The 19,780-nt window shown below is 42.2% G+C and overlaps 1 protein-coding gene across 1 annotated transcript in view; it reads left to right on the top strand.

Annotated features, from left to right (window-relative positions):
* SHROOM3 (shroom family member 3) overlaps positions 1–19,287 on the top strand; it is a 336,716-nt gene extending 317,429 nt beyond the window's left edge. The window contains exons 9-13 of the mRNA XM_019623516.1: positions 1–127; positions 1,281–1,781; positions 4,445–4,595; positions 14,010–14,282; positions 18,287–19,287. Of these exons, the coding sequence (XP_019479061.1) occupies positions 1–127; positions 1,281–1,781; positions 4,445–4,595; positions 14,010–14,282; positions 18,287–18,670 (1,436 nt within the window). The 3' untranslated portion in view covers positions 18,671–19,287. The remainder of the gene's footprint in view (positions 128–1,280; positions 1,782–4,444; positions 4,596–14,009; positions 14,283–18,286) is intronic.
* Positions 19,288–19,780: the final 493 nt, after the last annotated feature.

Here is a 19,780-nt window from a genome sequence, read left to right as displayed (position 1 = left end):
CACCCCCGCCCCCTCCACCAAGCCAAGAAACCCTGGTGAGTAGCTGGGAAGACTTTCCTCCGCCTCCTCCCCAAGTTCTGTATGAAGCACAGCTGGACAGCGAGGATGACAAGGCGCTCCACAGCAGGTGAGTGGCAGACTGGGCAGGGCAAGCCTTTAGCCGAGGGGGAGTGGGTTCCCCTCACTACTAGGAGTTCCAGGCCCCACGTTCCCCAGAGCCGCCTCCTGTTGGCCACAGGAGAGCCCTGATGGGGAGCGCTCATCAGCTCATGAACCTGGCAGAGCTGTTTCCGTGTTTACCTTGGGTGGTCGTTATACTAGGAGTCACTGGCCACCAGGGTGTGACAGTAGTGAAAATGAGAGCCAAAATCCAAGAGACGTGGTTCACTTCTGTGGGCCTCGTAAGTTCAGAGGGTCCAGATAAATAGCATCCCTCTTCCCTGCCCAAGTTCTGAATCAGGTAAGGAATGAGGGAAAAGAGGAAAGTGTATAGAAGAGAAAGATATCATTTGTAATACTGACAGAGCTGATACTGGAGAATATGTCTCTGAGTGTTAAGTGGGCCTCCTAATACTGAGCCCTCAAAATTAAATAGGTTTACCTGCTTAGTCATAGGCCGTGCTAGACACACACACGAGTGTATGTATTTTATTTATATATAGTAGAGATAAAGAGAATGCAATAACAAGCCTAAAGAAAGCCTTACTCGCACAAGAAAGAGAGGAGGCTGGACTGTGACTGGGCTGGGGTCAGCTTCTCTCCCCAAAGGCACTCCATGTCCAGGGAGGGATAGAGAGTAGGGCTAAAGGTCAGTCATGTTCAGGGAAAACCTGTTCTTGGGAGCCAAGAATGAGGAAGAAGAAGCATTTCCCACAGGTACTCCTTAGGACAGTTGATCTTTCACAACACCAGAAAAAAACACCACCTTGCCTGCTATCACCTTTGTGGTAACTCCTTCTAAATACCAGAGCGATTTACCACTACCCTCCGTTCACCTGGATCGCTCAGAAAGCTCTGGGAACTGAGAGCAACATTCACCAAAATTGAATTCCTACTGGATTCATCCCCCCTTAAAAAGTCACACAACCTCCCTGTGACCAACTAGTGGGCTCAGTTGAAGGCTCTTTAGGACAGAGTGACCTCAGCAGTGTGGCTACTCCCCCCCACTCCTGATGTGGCAAGCTCCAGCCCTGTTGGTGAAAACTCCCTCAGTCTTCCTTTACCCTCTCATCTTCACCCTTCTTACCACCCTTTTTTTTTTTTTTTAACATTTCCAGTAGCTCCAGCAAATTTGCCAATGTGACAATTGCCAAGGAAAGGCCCATGCCTGGTGCAGCCCATTTGGTTGATAGTCAGGCACTGGCTTCCAGATCCCAAACTTCTATCAAGGGTTCAGCAGCCAATGAGACCAGCCCACCCTCTGGTGCTCTACCCCAACATGCTGGGTCTCTTGGCTGGCAGCCAAGCCCAGAGCAGCCACCTCCCGTGTTGACCCAAGGCCTCATCCACGACCCAACCAATGATACTCAGGGGTTAGAAAAGAATGTCAGCTCTGGTCCTCAGAAGACCTCAGAAGACATCAGAACAGAGGCTCTGGCCAAGGAAATTGTTCACCAAGACAAATCTCTGGCAGACATTTTGGATCCAGACTCCAGAATGAAGACAACTATGGACCTAATGGAAGGTTTGTTTCCCCAAGATGTTAACTTGCTGCAGGAAAACAGTGTAAAGAGGAAGGCTGTGCAGAAAACTGTCAGCTACCCAGGATATGAAGGCAAGAGGTAAGTCCCTGGTAATATCCCCAAAGACACTTCCAAATGAACTCCTACAGGGTGATGAGTCTGGGACTATGGACCTGATCTTTTCCTGCTTGCGGAGATCCTGACCCAAGAGTGACATTCCGTCTCAGCCTTAGGGGAATGGCTCTGAGGAGTAGAATGTGGGACAGACTGACCTTGAGTTACCTGGCACGTGCCCAACAACAAAAATAGTAATAATAATTGCCTAACAATAATACCTATTGTTCATGCCCTTTGAGTCAAGCATTGTATTACTTTCCTTATATAAACGTTATCTTGTTTACTCTTCACAAGAACCTTCTGAGATAGCTACCAATTTTATTTCCATTTTACAAGTGAGGAAACTGAAGCACAGGGAAATTAAGACTGTGCCCAACTTAAGTCATAGGACACATGAGCGATGGCATCTGTATTTGAACTCAGCACTGTGACCATGCCCGCTCCCTTAATAATTATACTGTGCCCCTAACTCAGCAAACATGCCCCCTCCCATTGTCTGTGAGAGATACCGTTACAGAGACACCCACAGGGGTCAGTGCTGAGAGAAGCAAGTAGAACTGGCGAGCACAGCAGAGGCCTCCCAGCGGTGGAGGTGAACGTGAACGCAGTCTTTATAAAAAGGACGAGAGCGTCTTGAGACGTAGAATTTACTACACTGACATTCGCCATTGAAGAGTTGGGGTGAATGTTTGCTCATACTCTGAAAATCAGGAAAGGTGTGAATGGGGCTGCACCATGGTGGTTTTGTTCAGCCCGTGAGCCTCTCTGCTCCTGTAGTTCCCTGAGCTGCGCACGTTTACTGTCCTGTAACACGTGTCCCAGGGCCCAGCCATGGGGGGAAAGCGCCATGAACAGTCTGCTTTCCACTCTTTTGCTTTCTCCTGGGTTACGGCAATAGTTTCTCCCATGTTTGACTTCCTTAAAGTACTACTATGGAAAAGATTTAGAGTGGTTTTTATTTTCTTTTTAAGTTTCAGTGAAAACTGGATCGGCAGATTGGAACTCCACAGTGAGTGGCTTCCGGACTAAATACAGAGCATTTCATCTAAATCTGGGCTTGTATTTTGGAAATTTCCAAATGACCTAAATAAATTACTAACAGGAATACCATGTTTTAATTTGGGGGAGAGGAGAGAACGTAAAGAGCTATGTAGAACTTAAAAGCTCTTTGCTATGTTATCAGAGGCTTTCTTAATACAAGGCCTGAACTGTCACTCGCCTTGTCCATCCCTTTCTTTTGCAGACTTGGCAGAGACTAATTGAGGTGAAGTGTCTTATCCAGGGTCATGTGTTTAGGAAACATTCACTGAGCACCTACAATATACAAGGCACTCCACTCGGTACCACAGTGGCCCCAAAGATGAGTTTCTGTGAGTGTGCTAGTCAGCTCACCACGGGTGGTTGTGGTAGGTCAAAGTTAGGGGTTTCCGTTCACTTCGTTGTCTTCTCTGAACACTGGCTGTGGAAAGACCACCGCAATTGACGAGTACATCCTTAGAGAAGCATTTTCTAGCATTATCATTGAGAACGTATGTTCTTGCCTGTCTTGTAGCTTTTGCAGGAGGAATTTCAAAAGGATGGTATGCGCCATCTTCTGGTGAAAGGGAGCATTGTTCTGTTGTGCGTGAGTCTGCAAATAGCCTTTGTGAGGTTCAGTTGTTAAATGCCTGAGAGGCTAATTTGTAATGCAATGAATATATCTAGTGGGGAAAAAATATATATCAAAATTCCTTTTACCTATTTTTCCAATTAACTGGATTAAATGTAATTATATTGCTTACAGGAATAGCCCCATCAAATAGGAAACTGGTAAAAGTGACTTTTTTGTGGTTCTTTATGCCATAGTAAAATGATGGTCTATATGTTAAATAATGCCATGGGATTGAATAGTTATGAAATACCTCTCCAAGAGAGCCTAACTTACTTCCATAGAGTTATCTATGCAGTGCATGGGATCTGACCTATAGTCTGAAAGACAGCTTGATTATAGTAAAAGAAGAACACTAGATAACAGGTTCCTCAACAACCAGTTTGTCCCCCAGCCTGGAAATCCCCTACTGTGTCATCAATGAGTAGATTTCACCTCTTGTATTCATTGATAAGCCAGTTCTGGATTTCACAGGCTTTTATGGGATATTAGGCTTGCAAGAGAAGAAGAATTGATAAGTGTCCTAATAACAATTATAGTGGGCGTCAGAAAGATAATGGGTAACCCTGGAAGAGTTTAGGAAATAACCTGAAACTTGAGATTTGTGCAGCACCTTTAAAATATGTTCACATCGATGGAGCCGTGGGCTCCCCATTGTCTTTCTGTGAAATAGGGAGTCAATAACATGCTTACATTGATCACAAAAGGAGGGACACGCAGAGAGGTTGAATGACTTGCCCAGAGTCACCTGGCAAGCCCAGTCCTGACTCCCACTCCCCTTCCCAATACTGCCTTTGGTGGTTTTCATCCTGAGTTCATCTGGCTTCAGGAGCCCTAGCCACGGTAATTACTCCTCAGTAAATATTTATTAGCTAGTTCATCCTAATTCCTGGGAAGAAATAGAATTGTTTACACATTTCTGAATGCAGACGGGTGGTGAAATGAAGCTCCTGGGACGTGCTGTGTGTGGCTATACTTTTTGTCCTTTATGACCCAGGAGTGAAGACAAGGAAAAGGTGAGGATGTTGGTCAACTGCCCTGCCTACTATAGCGTGTCTGCCCCCAAGGCTGAACTTCTGAACAAAATCAAAGATATGCCAGAAGAGATGAATGAGGACGAGGAACTGGCGGACATCAACGAAAAGAAGGTACAAAACTGGGACCTGTGTTCTCTCCTCAGAAAGCTAGCGAAGGGCTTGGCGGGTTACTGGCCCCCGATGGCAGCAGGGAAAGGAGCCTGTCGCGTTGACATCCTCACCCACATCGTCACAGGACTTGGGACTTATATATGGCATTTTGAGCAGTTTCCTCACAGCTCACCTGTCATTTTCATTTATAAAAATGACAAATGTGAAGGTTAAATGGGAATAAGTTATTTCCTAAAAGTCTCATAGCTGGGACTAGAACCCAGGTGTCTGGCCAGCCAATGCCAACAGTCTGTGTCCTTTTCATCCCATGGTTCGTGGTCAAAAGGAAAACTAGAAAACATAGAAACTTTAAGGAAAAAGAGACTGATTGTCAAAAGACACTTCTGGGAAAACGGCATGTTAATCTTTAGATTCCCCAACTCTCTTTGCAATACCCCAGTGTGGCTTGAAAGAACAGGATTGGAATTTAGTTGTTAGCATTTGATACGCCTACAGACATTTGAAATGCTAAGCATTTTAAAAATGACCATGCTGCTGCTGCTATCTCCCACATGCCCCTGCTATCTGAGCTGGGCTGTGCCTGCAGGGGAGAAAGCTCTTGCCGTTCCCTTTTCCCTACAGCCCCAGAGGGGCTTGGCTGGTGCTGAGCACACAGCTCAGGCCTGATGCTGAAAAGGGACTCTGCTAAAGCTTGCCTCTTGCTAATCTGGAATGTAGATGGTTCTCAGTGGTACCCATTCCAGGAGAAACTTTGTTATGTGATTCTATTTTTTTTTATTCTATAATACATGTCCTAAGCCCTCTTGTTTATGTGATGGAATGAGACTACAGGCTAATAGACCCTGGGAACAGGGGGTTAGGGGCAGGAGGACTTAGAGATTTGGAAGCACCTCCAGCAGTGGCGTTATCCCTTTTTCCCATTTAAACATCTGCTTTATAGCACACTTCCTGGCATATCCCTACCTCAGTGCTGCCGAGTGCCCCCATTTAACAGGTCCTCTGATTGGGAGAGAGGAAAAATACACCTTGCTCTGGTCTGTCTATATTTATCCCAAAGAGCAAGCTATATAAACACCACTACAAGTACCAAGCTGCCACGACGTCTTTCACTGAACACTTTGCAGTTTGTGTGGTTGTTTGCACGTAGACATACACTGCTTAACTCATTGCTTTTTCCTCCCCATCTCAATTTTATTTTTTAAAAAGTTTTCATCACTTTATTATCATCCTTCTCACTCTGAGGATTACGTAGCAAAACATATTTTCAGACTGAGACTATGAAGGAATAGAGGATTAATCCTCATGGGAGCTAACATGAGGTGCCATTTATTGAGCACTTCTTATGTTCTAGGTGAGGGCTATTTTTTTTTTTAATATAGTGCTGTATTCTTTATTTTCACAAAACCACTGATACCTGTATTGTCACGTTTTACACTGAAGTCAGAATGAGTCAGGACGAGAAGAGGAAATTCAAGACAAAGGGAACAGCATGGGAAAAGACCTAGAAGTGTGAAAAAACACAGGGAATTTGATTGTGTACTGAAGAAAGGTACTTCCAGTAGTTTGATATTTGGGGATGTAAAACAAAATGGTTAAATTAGAAATTACCAAATTTAGAAAATAAAGGAAGGTCACATAGCAGGAGATGAGACTGGAAGGATCCACAGAGGCCGAAGGTCATGGCGGTCTCAAGGGGCTTTGTGTGAAGTCCTGTGGTAATGGAGAACGCTTTGAGTTTTTTTTGTTTTGGGGAAGTTTTTTTGCTTGTTTTAATGAACAAGTTTATTAATGTGTAATAGAATTTTCATTAGTGTCATTACATTTGCATATCTGACTTGGAAACAGGAAATATGTGAGCTCTGAGGTTGAAGGCATCTATTAATATTAATATGTTCAGCATAAAGTTGGAAATGCAATTCTCTTCCTTATATACAACAAGCTTTTCTAACAATGATTTTAAAAATGATGCTTGGTCAATATTCATTCCCCACGGTTGTTCTGAGGCAGAGTGTAGCCTCCTACCAACTTTTACAAAGTAATAATTTGTTACCTAATATTTACAGTTATTAATATAACTTCAGGTGCATTTCTAGGCATGAAACAAAGAGTCAGTGTAAACTAGAGTCCTGATTTGTCATTTTTAAAATTGAAATTAGCATTGTACATCAATCCTACTTTAATATATTTTCTATTTATGTATTCTAGATAATGAATTATAACATTCCAAGTAAATATGTTTCTTAAAATTTGAAACACTTTCATTGTCTGAACTTCTGATATACATAAACACTAAAGACAGTTTAATATCAGAGCTTTTGATTCTTGGGCTAAACCCTGCCATATCTGTTGGCAAAAATCTGCTTAAACAGAGCCCATGATTCTCTATTCTGAATGAAAAAGGCTTTGGCTTAGAGACTTAGTAGAAAATTCAAAAGGCAAAAAGAATCTGTTGTTTCTCAGAATTGGCTTTCCCCAAGAGATCATTGGAGACCCAGATGGTTCTCAGCTGCCCATTTCTGTTCCTCTTACTTCATTCTTAGTATTCCAAGTTCCTAATCTGCCTCCCTTTCAGCCTGAAAAACTTCCTTTAGCATAGGTCTGCTGCTGGTGACAAATTCTTTTAGTTTTTCTTCATGTAAGAATGTCTTTTTTCCACTGTCATTCCTGAAGGATATTTTCACTGCATATGGAATTCTGGGTTGCTTGTTCTTTTTCTTTCAGCACTTTAAAATTGTTCCACTTTCTTCTGGCTTCCATGGTTTCTGATGAGGGATGCACAGTTATTTAAATACTTGTTCCTCCTATATGCAATGTGTTGTGTTTTTTTTTCCTGGCTGCTTTCAAAATTTTTATCTTTGATTTTCAGCAGTTTGATTATGATGTGTATGGGCCTGATTTTCTTTTGGTTTATCCTGTTTGGGGTTTGCTAAGCTTCTTGATTATGTAAATGTCTTTCACCAAATTCAGGAAGCTTTCAGCCATTATGTCTTCAAATATTTTTTGTGCACTAAGTGTTCTTTTCTCTGTTTGGGACTCCAGTGATACAAATGTTAGACCTTTTGATATTGCCCCACAAGTCCCAGAAGCTCTGTTCATTTATTTATTTTTTTAATCACTTCTTCTGATTAGAGCAGCGGTTCTCAACCTTCCTAATGCCGTGACCCCTTAATACAGTTCTTTATGGTTACCATAAAATTGTTTTCGTTGCTACTCTATAACTGTAATTTTGCTACTGTTATGAATCGGAATGTAAATATCTTTTTGTTTTCCGATGGTCCTAGGCGACCCCTGTGAAAGGGTCATTCAACCCCCAAAGGGGTTGCGACCCACAGGTTGAGAACTGCTGGATTAGAGAATTCCTACTGGTCTGTCTTCAAGTTCACTGACTTTCCTGTTTACATTCTGCCAGTGTTTTGTTTTGTTTTTCCAAATATTATAGTTGTCAATTCTAAAATTTCTATTCAGTTAGTTTTTTGTAGTGTCTATTTCTTTGCCAAGACATCTGTCTTCATTTCAAGAGTGTTTACTTTTACCACGGAGCATGGTTATAAAAGCTGTTTTAAAGGCTTTGGTCCTCTTAACATTGAGGTTAGTCCCAGTGTCAGCACCTGTTCATTGTCTTCCGCTGAGATTGCTCACATTTTACTGGTTCTTTTTATATTGGGTAATTTTGTATTGTATTCTGAATATTTTGAGTATTACATTATGAAACTCTGGGTTCTGTTAAAATCCTCTGGAGGATGTTGGTTTTTTTTGTTTTGTTTTGTTTTAGCAGGCAATCAACATAGCTAGGTTCAGAATACAAGTTCTGTGCCACCTTTTGAGTGGTGGTTCCCATGTCAGTTCAGTTTTCATAGCCTGTGCTATGTTATACACGTCTGTCCCACATAAGCGTGCACCGCTCAGGGCTTGGTCTGGGACCTGGGTAGTTGTGTCTATCATGTTCGTTCTCAGAGCCTTTGTGATGCTACTTGGGGTCTGTCCCACACACATGCAGCTAGAGGGCGAGCCTAAGACTTATGTCAGTTTACGTACACAGTATGGGGATCTTTTTTTCCAGCTTTCTCCTGTCCAGTATTTCCCCCCACACTCTCTGCTCCCAGCAGCCCCTTTTCCTGGGCCTCTAGCTAGAAAAACAAGTAAGTTCTCATGGTTATAGCAGCCTGTGCCATTCTGCATGGCTGGGACCACCCTCAATAAAAGAGAAATAACTAGTTGGGATTTCCCTCATACTCTTTGGACCACGCGGTCCTTTTCCTAGTTCCTCTGACCAGAAAGAAGGGTTTTCTCGTGGGATTTTAGGCGCCTGTGCAACCATTGTGCAGTGCAGCTCTGTATGTGAAACCATCCTTTGGGGGCAGGTCTGGGAAAGGAAAAAAAAGAGAAGGGAGTGTTCAAAACAGGATTTCCCTATCCTCTTTAGCTCACAGTGGCTCTTTTCTAGGCTCTGGTTTTAAAGACGGGGCTTTTCTCAGAGTTTTTGCCGTTGGCTGCAGTCTGTGTAGTTCTGCCTTGGGGGTATCCTCAGGTCAGCGTCAGAACATAAAAAGGCAGTGGAAAACGGGAAACTCACTCCCATTCTGAGCTGCACTTCATGGTTGGCTCCCCTCCCCAAGGCCCTGCCAGACATCACATTACAGGATGTTAGCTATAGTCAGTGGGGGAGAGAGGCTGTAGTGGGCTTATGCCATCCTGGCCAGCATCCAGCGTGAATCACCCTCCAACCCACCCCTAGGTATAACAGCAGGGAGACGTGGCAGATTTGCATTTTAGGAGTCTCTCTGTCAGCTGTGTGTGGAGTAAGACAGGAGGAAGAGAGGGTAATCAGGACAGTGTTACAGCCATCCAGGACAGTGGCCACACAGGCCTAAGGGCAATGCAGTAGGTAGGAGTGGTGATAAACAGATGGATTTAAGGGAAAAAAAATAAAGGAAGTAAAACAAACAGAACCTGGTAACAGATTAGATGTGGATCTTGGAAGAAAGGACGGAGTCAAGGACGACTCCCAAGTTCCTGGCCAAGCTGACAGTCAGGACTGAAATAGGGAAAACAGGAAGGTCAGGGAGGGAGGGAGATGTATTGTTGAATTTAAAGAAATTTAATATTGTTTCTTATGTATCAAAGATTCCTGATACCAAGAGACTAAGTAACTGTGACAACTTTCTGGTCAGAAGCCTTCCCAAGAGGAAATGGTACAGAACCACTCTTGTCAAAGAATATGCTAGAAGATATTTGAAATGGCAGTTGAGTGAGTCCCCATGATCTTTCTGCTTTCATCAGGTTACACAAGAGCAAATGGAGGTTTGATTCAGTTTGTCATCAAGACAAAAATGGCCCCTGACTTCTCTCTCTGGGTGAAATTCGGCTGAGAAAATGGCCATGTACTGTGCCTGGATCCTCCCTAGTTTTTCCTACAGGGGCCTGAATTCCACTCTCCCTAAACCCCAGCCATGGGGCTAGGAGTCCTGAATGACTCGTGTTTGAGACGAAGACAGTCAATCCGCAGAAGCCAGCTGCGTGTTTGCAGTGACATTACTGGCGACACTGCCAGTACACGTCATCTGAACAGAATTGTGTATGGAGGGGAGGTTGAGTATTTCCCTATAGGCATCTACCTAAAATGAGTGGTGTGTGCTTTTCAGATTGTTGCCTAATCTTAATGAGAGCACACATACAAAAAAATAACTGGAATGTGTCATACTTTTTATCTTTTCCAAAGTGCTTGCACAAGCTTTATTTTATTTGGGCTTCATAATAGTCCTATGAGTTACTTTAATGTAGTGATTGAAAACCTGACCCTAGAGCCAGACGACCTGGGTTGAAGCCTGGCTTTGGCACTTTCTAGCCACATGAGCTTGAGCAAGTTAAATAACCTCACTTTTCCTCATCAGTAAAACTGGGATAATAATAGTATCTATCTCATGGGGCTGTTGTGAGTAGTAATTGAATAGAAAAACACTTCAATAGTAACTGCCACAGAGAAAGAGCTCAGTATTTAAATATTATTCTTAGTTTTAGGCAGGTATTATTATCCCCTTGCTGTAGTGAGAAAACAGACACAAAAGGTCAAGTGACTTGCCTGAAGGTCAGTTTCCTGCCAGGGCAGGGTCTCCTTACTGCTGGTCCCTCCAGTGCTGGTCCTGGAGCTGCAACGAGGTGGGACAGGGCCCAACAGGATTGTTGCATACAGAGGGTGGGTGAGAGGGTCTGTTAAACTGTTTAGAGAAAGAACCCTTATAAAGATCATCTCACACAGGGTGAGTTAACAGCTAATCCCAGATCAGAAGTGGATAAATATCGATTTTGCAAATTAAACAAAACAGAACCCACCCAAAAATCCCTCTTCTCTCCCCCCAGTGAATTCTGCAGGTAGAAGTTGGTAGGGTTGGTTTTTTTTTTTTCTTTTTTTTGGAAGAGATCTGTCTGGCAAAGAAATGGCTCCTTAGTACAGCCAACTTTCCCTTGTTGCCTTCAGTTACTCACATCCCTTTTAACTGTATTTTAAAGTCCAAATTTCCATATTTTGAGGGCTTTGTAAAATAAAAAAATTCAAATACCATCCAACTGTGCAACATTTGGGCCAGAAGTGACTGAGTTGACTGCTTAGTATACTTGTATTAGCATAGATGGCCAAGCTGGGATATATCACATTACATCCCAGCAGATAGCTTTCAGAAATCAGAATGCCACAAAATGTGTGTTGGTCCTTCCCACAGACATCTCCTTGGATCAGTCCTAGGCATTTCCATCCCATTCCATTCTTCCTTATACCACGACGCACACGTCAGCTCCTGTAGCAATAGGCTTATGGTGCTGCCCAGCATTGGTGCCTTTGAAAAACCAAAACAGGGTCTGCAGAGGAAGGACTGAGTGGGTTAGGTGACTGAGCCTGACACTCGACTGCTGTTCAGCTGTGTCCGTTTCTTTGGCCCTTCCTCGCCCACTGAACTGTGCTTACTTGGTGGCTACCCTTTCAGCACTGCTGACCTGTCACCATTAAAACCAGAACTAGGACATTTCAAAGACATTATAACCTTACTTAGGTTGAAGGAGCCTGAGAAAGTTGGGGAACCACGTTGAGCAGAAACTCAGAGGAAGAGTTCTCATCATACTGTCCCTTAAAATACCAACCACTAAGAGCCATACCGAGAATTTTTTAAATGATACCAATTCAATTATTAATGAAAGTGCTTTCAGTTCCTTCCAGAAACAACACACAGTATTCATTTCAAAAGAAGTCATATTTATAGGAATAAGGAAAACACAAGGCTCTTACCTTCTTTCTACTATTTAGTTTTAGCCTTTTCTAGAAACTACTTTCTCAAGGTTGAAATGGATCCCAATACACTTAAATAAGCAGCACACCCTTTCCTGAGGCGAGAGGAATGTTGCTGCTCGTTAATTACCTCTTGTGATTTTGGTATAATCTGATTTTCTACAGGAAAGTATCATCCGGTGACATTTAGAGTGGTAAGCCTAGGAAATGCAAGCTCAGAGGTTAAAAACTCATGGCCTGACTTTATGTACCTGTTAGTCTCTCTCATCACCGATCTGAAAAACAGGAATGATGACTTTTGACTTGTCTTAACCCTGTCCGGCAGGAGTGGGAGATGTGGCCGCAGGACTGGTTTCCCCCACTACTTCCCATCCCAGTGCCCTTGCTATTCTCTACATTGGAACTGATACCACAAAGCAAGGTCACCACACCCTGCTGGGAGTTTTGCTGGAGGTACCTAGCAGGTTAGCTTGCAGGCAAATACCATAGCTGCCAGCCAGAACTGTGTTTTTGGAAAACAATGAGTGTTCTAGGCAAGTATAAGGAAAATTAAACAACACTAAGCAATATTTTCTCCCACCTGCATTTTTCTGGGCTCAGACTCTTCAGTTGAGGAATAATATACACTGTACATGTTTTCAAGCCACTACTAAAATTTTCTTTTGCATTTTGTCTTAACGAAACAACTTGAGACATGCCAAAGATTATAACCTATGATGAGATGGTACAGAAGATGGGAATTTTGCTTCAGCCTCTGGGGATAGGCAAGTTAAGAAGACAACAAGATACCACCTGTTAAAGCCAGAACTTGGACATTTCAAGGACATTATGAACCTTACTTAGATTGAAGCACCTCTGGTGGTCCAGCTCCCAGATGGGCAGATCCAATATATATTGGAGAAATAAATATTTCCCTTTATCATTGTGATTATTGTATTCTCCAGTGCTGATGCTGAAGATATCATACAAAAAGTCATCAGTACCTTTCAATTCTGTTAGTCACAAATATTTCTATTTTTCCCTTCCTTTAAAATGAAGATTTACTCTGACAGAAATTGTGACACTTGTACCAAGTTTCCACTGAAGCTACATAGCTTGGAACACACACACACACACACACAACCTTTTTAGTGGTAAAGAAATAGATTTTAACCCAAAAACGATTATGTCCTTTTTCTGTCTGGCTACCTTAGGCCAAGAGAAAAATGAAAGACTAATTTCATTGGAGTTTAATTTCTCTTGCAGCGAAGCAGTAGTAGACATTTCATATAAATTATGTCACATTGAAACCACTAAGACCTTTACTTCATTCCTTCAGTTAACTATATTGGATATTTGTGTAACTGTTTTATATGTATAGAAATTAAAGTAGCAAATTGCATAGCTTTAGGAACTGGAGACAGTGGGGTGAAGTGGAAAGAATGAGGCTGAAATCTGATAAAGGTCTTGTGTGAATGTTTACAATAGTACAAGGATGAATGCTAAACTCAGGCTGACTTGAGTTCAAGGCAGCCCCACCTAATGGTACACGTGTTTTAGACCTCATTTCACCTCATTAAGTCTTAGTTTCCTCACCTACTGCAGGTAGATGAAATAGCATCTACTACAAGTTTGTTGGGAAGATTAAATGAGATAATCCGCTTGGATTTTCTCACAGTGTCTGGCACATAGTAATTGCTCTACAAACACTTTCCATAATTAACATTCAATTCAGCTCTGTGATCTTGGGCAAGTCCCTTAATTTCTTTGACTCTTGGCTTCACTATTTATAAAACAAGAATATTTACCCTACCTGGCTATGGTATTGTGGTGAGGATCCAATGAAAGTGTGTCTTGAAAAAGACTTTTAGAAGTAGTTAACCAGAGCTACACACAGCATGACACAATTGGAAACCATTAATAGGCGATGTATAGTCAAGTGTTGGCCTGTGAGGATTGAATAGGTTCAGAGGAGGCCAGCTGTAGACATTCAGGGAAAGGAAAGTATTGTGGCCTAATGTTGGGGAGTGGTCCATAGAGAGTAGGGGCCCTTCAGCTGAGCCTTGAAGAAAAGACAGGATGTGGCTGGGAGAATTAATCTGTCCATTGATCACTCCAACTGGCTAACCTTTGCTGTGGGTCTCCTCTGTGGTTAACAGGCAGAGCTGATTGGAAGCCTCACTCACAAGCTTGAGGCTCTCCAGGAAGCAAAGGCGAGTCTACTTATGGACATCAAGCTCAATAACGCCTTGGGAGAAGAGGTGGAGGCTTTGATCAGTGGGCTCTGCAAGCCCAATGAATTTGACAAGTACAAGATGTTCATCGGGGACTTAGACAAAGTGGTAAACCTGCTGCTCTCCCTCTCGGGGCGCCTGGCCCGTGTGGAGAACGTCCTTAGTGGCCTTGGTGAAGATGCCAGTAACGAAGAAAAGGTAGGTGGTCTAGCGATTCAGTTCAACAACTTTTCCCTCCGAGCCCATGTACACAGAGAAGGGCAATTAGACACGATCCCTTCTCTCAAGAAGATTACAATCTATTTGGGGCAGGAAGAGAGCCTAACGTATAGATAAGCAGGAAACAGAAGAAGGCATCGTCCACGCCAAGATGTAATGCTGACACTGCAGACTCAGGGAACACTTAGGGAAGTAAAAACGGGGGTGCCAGGGTTTCTTTCCTTTTTTTTCTATCCCAGAAACAGAAAAGATCAGCTGGGGGCTGATCTTGAATAAAGAGAGAGATAATAAAACTGTTGGGCATGAGGAAAGGGCGCAGGAACATGAGCTCAAGCTCCAGGGACTCTGCTAGAAATTGTCTTCTAGAGATTGTGTAATAGTACCTGCCTCAAAGGGGTTGTTCTTTCCTCCTTCCTTCCACTCAGCAAACAGCAAATGCGAACCTGTAACATACCAGGTACTGTGTTTGCTTGAGATGAACACTGGCTAAAACCCAGGCACTCGCCCTATAATGAGGAACACCAATATGGAAGCAGCGAATTGACCCAGTATGCTGCAGCACAGCAGTACACTCAGAGCCAAGAAACACGTCTCAGGTGGCGGCATGAGACCAAGAAAGGCTTCACACAAGTGGTACTTAATAGAGTCCAGGAGAATTTCATAATTGTAGGTGGACTAACTGTGGAAGGGCTTCACTATTTAGAAGGAATATCATGGACAAAAGAGAGAAAGACCATGGCATGTTCAAAAACTGATTTGCCTATGGTTGGTATGTCTAGAACACAGACTGATTGCTTGGTTTGTTTTTAAAAATAGCGAATTATAGAAAACATTAGAAAAGTATGTAGGCAGGTATCAGACAGGAAGTTGGTGGCTCAATCAAAAGGGATATTCAGAACACCAAAAAAAAAAAAAAAAAGAAAAAGAAAAACCAATCCAATTAAAAAAAGGGCAGAGGACCTGAATAGACATTTTGCCAAAGATGGACAATAGACACATGAAAAGATGCTCAAATCACTAGTCATCAGGGAAATGCAAATTAAAACAACACTGAGATATCACCTCACACCTGTCAGAATGGCTATCATCAATAAATCAACAAATGTGTTAGCGAGGATGTGGAGAAAAGGGAACCCGTGTGCACTGTTGGTGGGATTGCAAATTGGTGCAGCCACTATGGAAAACAGTATGAAGGTTCCTCAAAAAATTAAAAATAGAACTACCATATGACCCAGCAATTCCACTTCTGGGTATTTATCCAGAGAAATCCAAAACACTAATTCTAAGGTATATGCACCCCTATGTTCATTGCGGCATTTACAATAGCCAAGATATGGAAGCAGCCTAAGTGCCCATCAACTGACGATTGGATAAAGAAGAGACAGTACATATATACAATGGACTAGTACTCAGCCATAAAAAAATAAAAAAAAGAAATTCTTACCATTTGTGACAACATGAATAGACCTAGAGGGTATTATTCTAAGTGAAATAAGTCAGACAAAGACAGATACCATATGATCTCACTTATGTGGAATGTAAAAAACAAAACAATAATAAAGAGGTATTCATGAAGGTATGGGAAGAACTAGACAATCAAAAAGGGATGATAAAGCGCCCCTGCCCCTCAAGGACTAGCATCAGCAGGGAAGCCATTTCTACCTCTAGACCCGGAGGAGCAAGAGGAAGGGGCCCTATCAGCACTACATCAGCTGCTGTCCTACAGCATTGCGGCCTTGATGAGAACGCAGCCACCACCACCTGGCAAAGACGGAGTTAGGGATAAATGCCCCAGTTGCTTTCTCCTCCATCCTCCAATCTCCTGCCCATGACTTCCAGTGGCCAAACCCAGACTTTCTGTGTCATACTTTAGACTTTGGACTTTAGCCTGTAGGTGGGTAAGAGCCCTAAACTAATTTCATGACATAGCCTGGGGAAGGGTGAGCATGATGCTTACGGTTGGGAGACTTATTGTAATAGTCTAACAAGAAGGCTTCAGGCTCTTAATTTAGGCAGTTGTCATGGGGATAGAGACTAGAGATTGAGTTTGAATTAGCAGGGATATTAGATGAAAGGAAGGATAAAATGGAGGCAATTCCAAGTTTCCTGTTGGCCACTTGGGTGGATGCTGCAGGTACCGAAGACAGGAACCCTGGAGCAATTTTTAGTTAGGGGAAGAGGCGTTATACCAGGATTAAATTCAACTCAACACTTAATACATGCATACACTCTTAAATACCAGTAAGTGCTTGCTCACCTGCAAAATACTACGTCAATATTAGTTTTTGTAACGATTAGTCTTTGTCAACAAACTGAAAGTACCAACAGGAAAAAGAATAAGTGGTTCAGTAAATGCCAAATTCAGGATAATAGTTGCTAACAAGGGGAGGGAAGGGCGAGATGGGGACTAGAGGAAGTATACATAAGACTTCAACTGAATCTGTAATTTTTTTTTTAATGTGAAGCAAATATGAAAAACGTTCATGTTGAGATTTGGTACTGTTAATGATGGGTACACAAGTATTACACCATTATCTATAGATTTCTGGTGTTTAAAATATTTCATAATTTTTCTAAAGGTGAGGAAGAGTTCTCACTTTATTTAATCGCTACTGTATTTTGAAAGTTGTCTTTATTCAAAAATCAATCGCTAAGCGTTTTTCTTAAGGTGTGTTTTTCTGATTAGGGGAAGGAAGCCTATGAAAATGGAGATATTTGTAAAGTAAACCCATAACTTTGCACTTTTATCCCCAGACATTATTATGTAAGATCTGACAGACTCGTTCAAGGGACGTTAGGGTAAAGACACATGAGCTTTTCATAACCCTACATAAGCTAGTTTGTATTGAAACGTCTATTTAAATAGTCTTATTCCTTGAGTAATTTCCATTTTAATGTTTCTCAATCACTTTAGCCTGAAAAGTCTGAATGGTTAAATATAAAATTTTAAAAAAATTTAAATGACAATCATTATATGTCAGTATGTTGGGTAAAAAAAAAAAAAACACCCAACAAAAATCTTTATAAAGATTTTAATAAAGTAAATTAGCCCTAAAGAATAACATGCTACCTTACCATTGGGTTTGCATAAGGAACTCTCAGAACATGAAATTACCATCCTTGTTAAATAGAATTTCTGTCATGTTAGATTCGGAGGCGTGAAAAAGAGGCCTGGAAAATGGAAACTGATTTCTTTAGCGATGGTAATATAATGTCCTGTTGGTTGTGGATTAGGACAGAGGTTCTCAAAGTTTAGCTGCAAAACATAACCCAGAAGTCTTGTTAAACCAGGGACTTCTAGGCCCCACCTTCAGAGCTTTGGATTCAGTAGGTGGAACAGGGCCTGAAAATTTGCATTTCTAACAAGTTCCCAGGTGATGCTGCTGCTGGTCCACACTTTGAGAACCACTAGAAATGTAAATACTTGATGATTGGCCTTTAGTCCCCCTTTAGTTTTTTTTATTGTCGTAAACTACACATAACATAAAATTTGCCTTCTTAACCACTTTAAAGTAGGCAGTTCAGTAATATTCAGTACATTCATACTGTGCGTCCAGAGCTCTTTTCATCTTGCAAGCCTGAAACTCTGTACTCATTAAACAATATCTCACCATTCCCACACCCCCTAGTCCCTGGCTACCACCATTCCACTTTTTATCTCCGTGACTTTGACAACCTCATATGTGGAATCATTGATTGTGCTTTTAAGTATAGAAGCCTGAAGTCAAGTCATTACCCCAGCCAATGGAAGGTAATCTCTCTCAAATTAAAGCAGCCATGTGACTTTACAAGTTAAAGAAACATACATGTACAACAGAAGGGTAATAAACTGATTTTCAAAAAATTAAGTCTCCTTTAGAGTGACAACTGAAATAGAAGCTTGGATGTTTTGCTGTCCTGTGATAGGTGTCTTTGCAGCCAGTTTGGCTCTTTCCTGGTGTCCCCTTGCCCTTTGCTCATCTTCTTGTCTCCCCGCCGGGCAGAGCTCTCTTAAAGAGAAGAGGAAGGTCCTGGCAGGGCAGCATGAGGATGCCCGGGAGCTCAAGGAGAACTTGGACCGGAGGGAACGCGTGGTGCTGGACATCCTGGCCAATTACCTTTCAGAGGAGCAGCTCCAGGATTACCAGCATTTTGTGAAAATGAAGTCAACACTCCTCATTGAGCAGCGAAAGCTGGATGACAAGATCAAACTGGGCCAGGAGCAAGTCAAGTGTCTGCTGGAGAGTCTTCCCTCGGACTTCATCCCCAAGGCAGGGGCCCTGGCGCTGCCCCCAGACGTCACGAGTGAAATGACTCCTATTGGGGGATGTACTTTCAGTGGTGTTTTCCCAACAGTCACCTCTCCACTTGAACCTCTTCTAAAATAACCCAACCAAAAGATCACCCTTTCTTGCAACACTATTTAACCTGAAACATGTTTCAGTAAAAACACTGTATAAACTATATGGGTTTGGGGGGGAGGAGGGTTTCTGGATAAAGGAGAATATTGTATCCAAGGGAACCAAGGGAAAAGCCTGTTTTTTCCTTCTCACCCTTCACGATTGATCCTCTGAGAGTTTGAATGCTGCTGGGAACTTAACGCCTTTCTATTATTACTTTGTAGTAGAAAGAAAATTAATGAAACTGTGAGAACTAATTGGAGGGTGTTTGTTTGATTGTTTAGTTTTTAACAGGTTAAGGCCACAGAGATCAGTGTGTGTCACCCTCAGGAATTGTATCCACAGTGGCCTTCCTTGCCCGTGGGCAGTGTATCCTGACGACAAGTACTCCTTAATGAAGGGTCTGCAACATAAAGCCTTAAAAAGACACACAGAAGAAATTTGTAAAACCTTGAACATTGTTATTTATATTTTTTAAAATGAAAAAAAAATCATTATGTTTGTGTGCTAACCACTTCTTTGATTGTTTTGTGGTGGATGTAGACAATTATGTTTGAGCTTTGTATTTTGTGCAAATCTTAATGAAATGAAGAATTCCAAAGACAGTCACCTTGAGCGTGGAGACTCTTTTCTTAAACTCTTGACTTGTCTGCCTGATTTTTACAAATACGAGTAGACCTTCTATGCTTGTGTTAAACCGAGTATGGGGGAACCCCAGTTCCTACTGCTGCCAGTCCTCACCACTTTACTCCTGCAACCAACAGGCACCCCATACACCTCACCCACAAAGAAGGCTTTAGGCAACAGGGTTATCGCATCACTTCCTAGGGCTTCATGTCATTATCACTGTGGTGGGGAGATAAAGCTAAGTTTTACTAATAAGGACAGCAATTCTCCAACCTGTATGACAGGAGGAAGGCTAGAAACCAAGACAATTCAAAGCTGAATTCATGCTGTCCTCCTGTATGGGATTTGGGCTAAATACAGCCTATTTAGTGAGAGATTATTAGGCTGTTTTAATGGTACTTTTCTTAAAAAAAAAATTTAATGTCAAACTTATCAACCACCATTAAAATTTCTCTCAATATCTGAAGACGG

This window comes from Hipposideros armiger, unplaced genomic scaffold, assembly GCF_001890085.2.
Source record: "Hipposideros armiger isolate ML-2016 unplaced genomic scaffold, ASM189008v1 scaffold_552, whole genome shotgun sequence".
Lineage (NCBI taxonomy): Eukaryota > Metazoa > Chordata > Mammalia > Chiroptera > Hipposideridae > Hipposideros > Hipposideros armiger.
The sequence above is the reverse complement of the archived record's forward strand: the minus strand, read 5'-3'. Positions and strand labels throughout refer to the sequence as shown.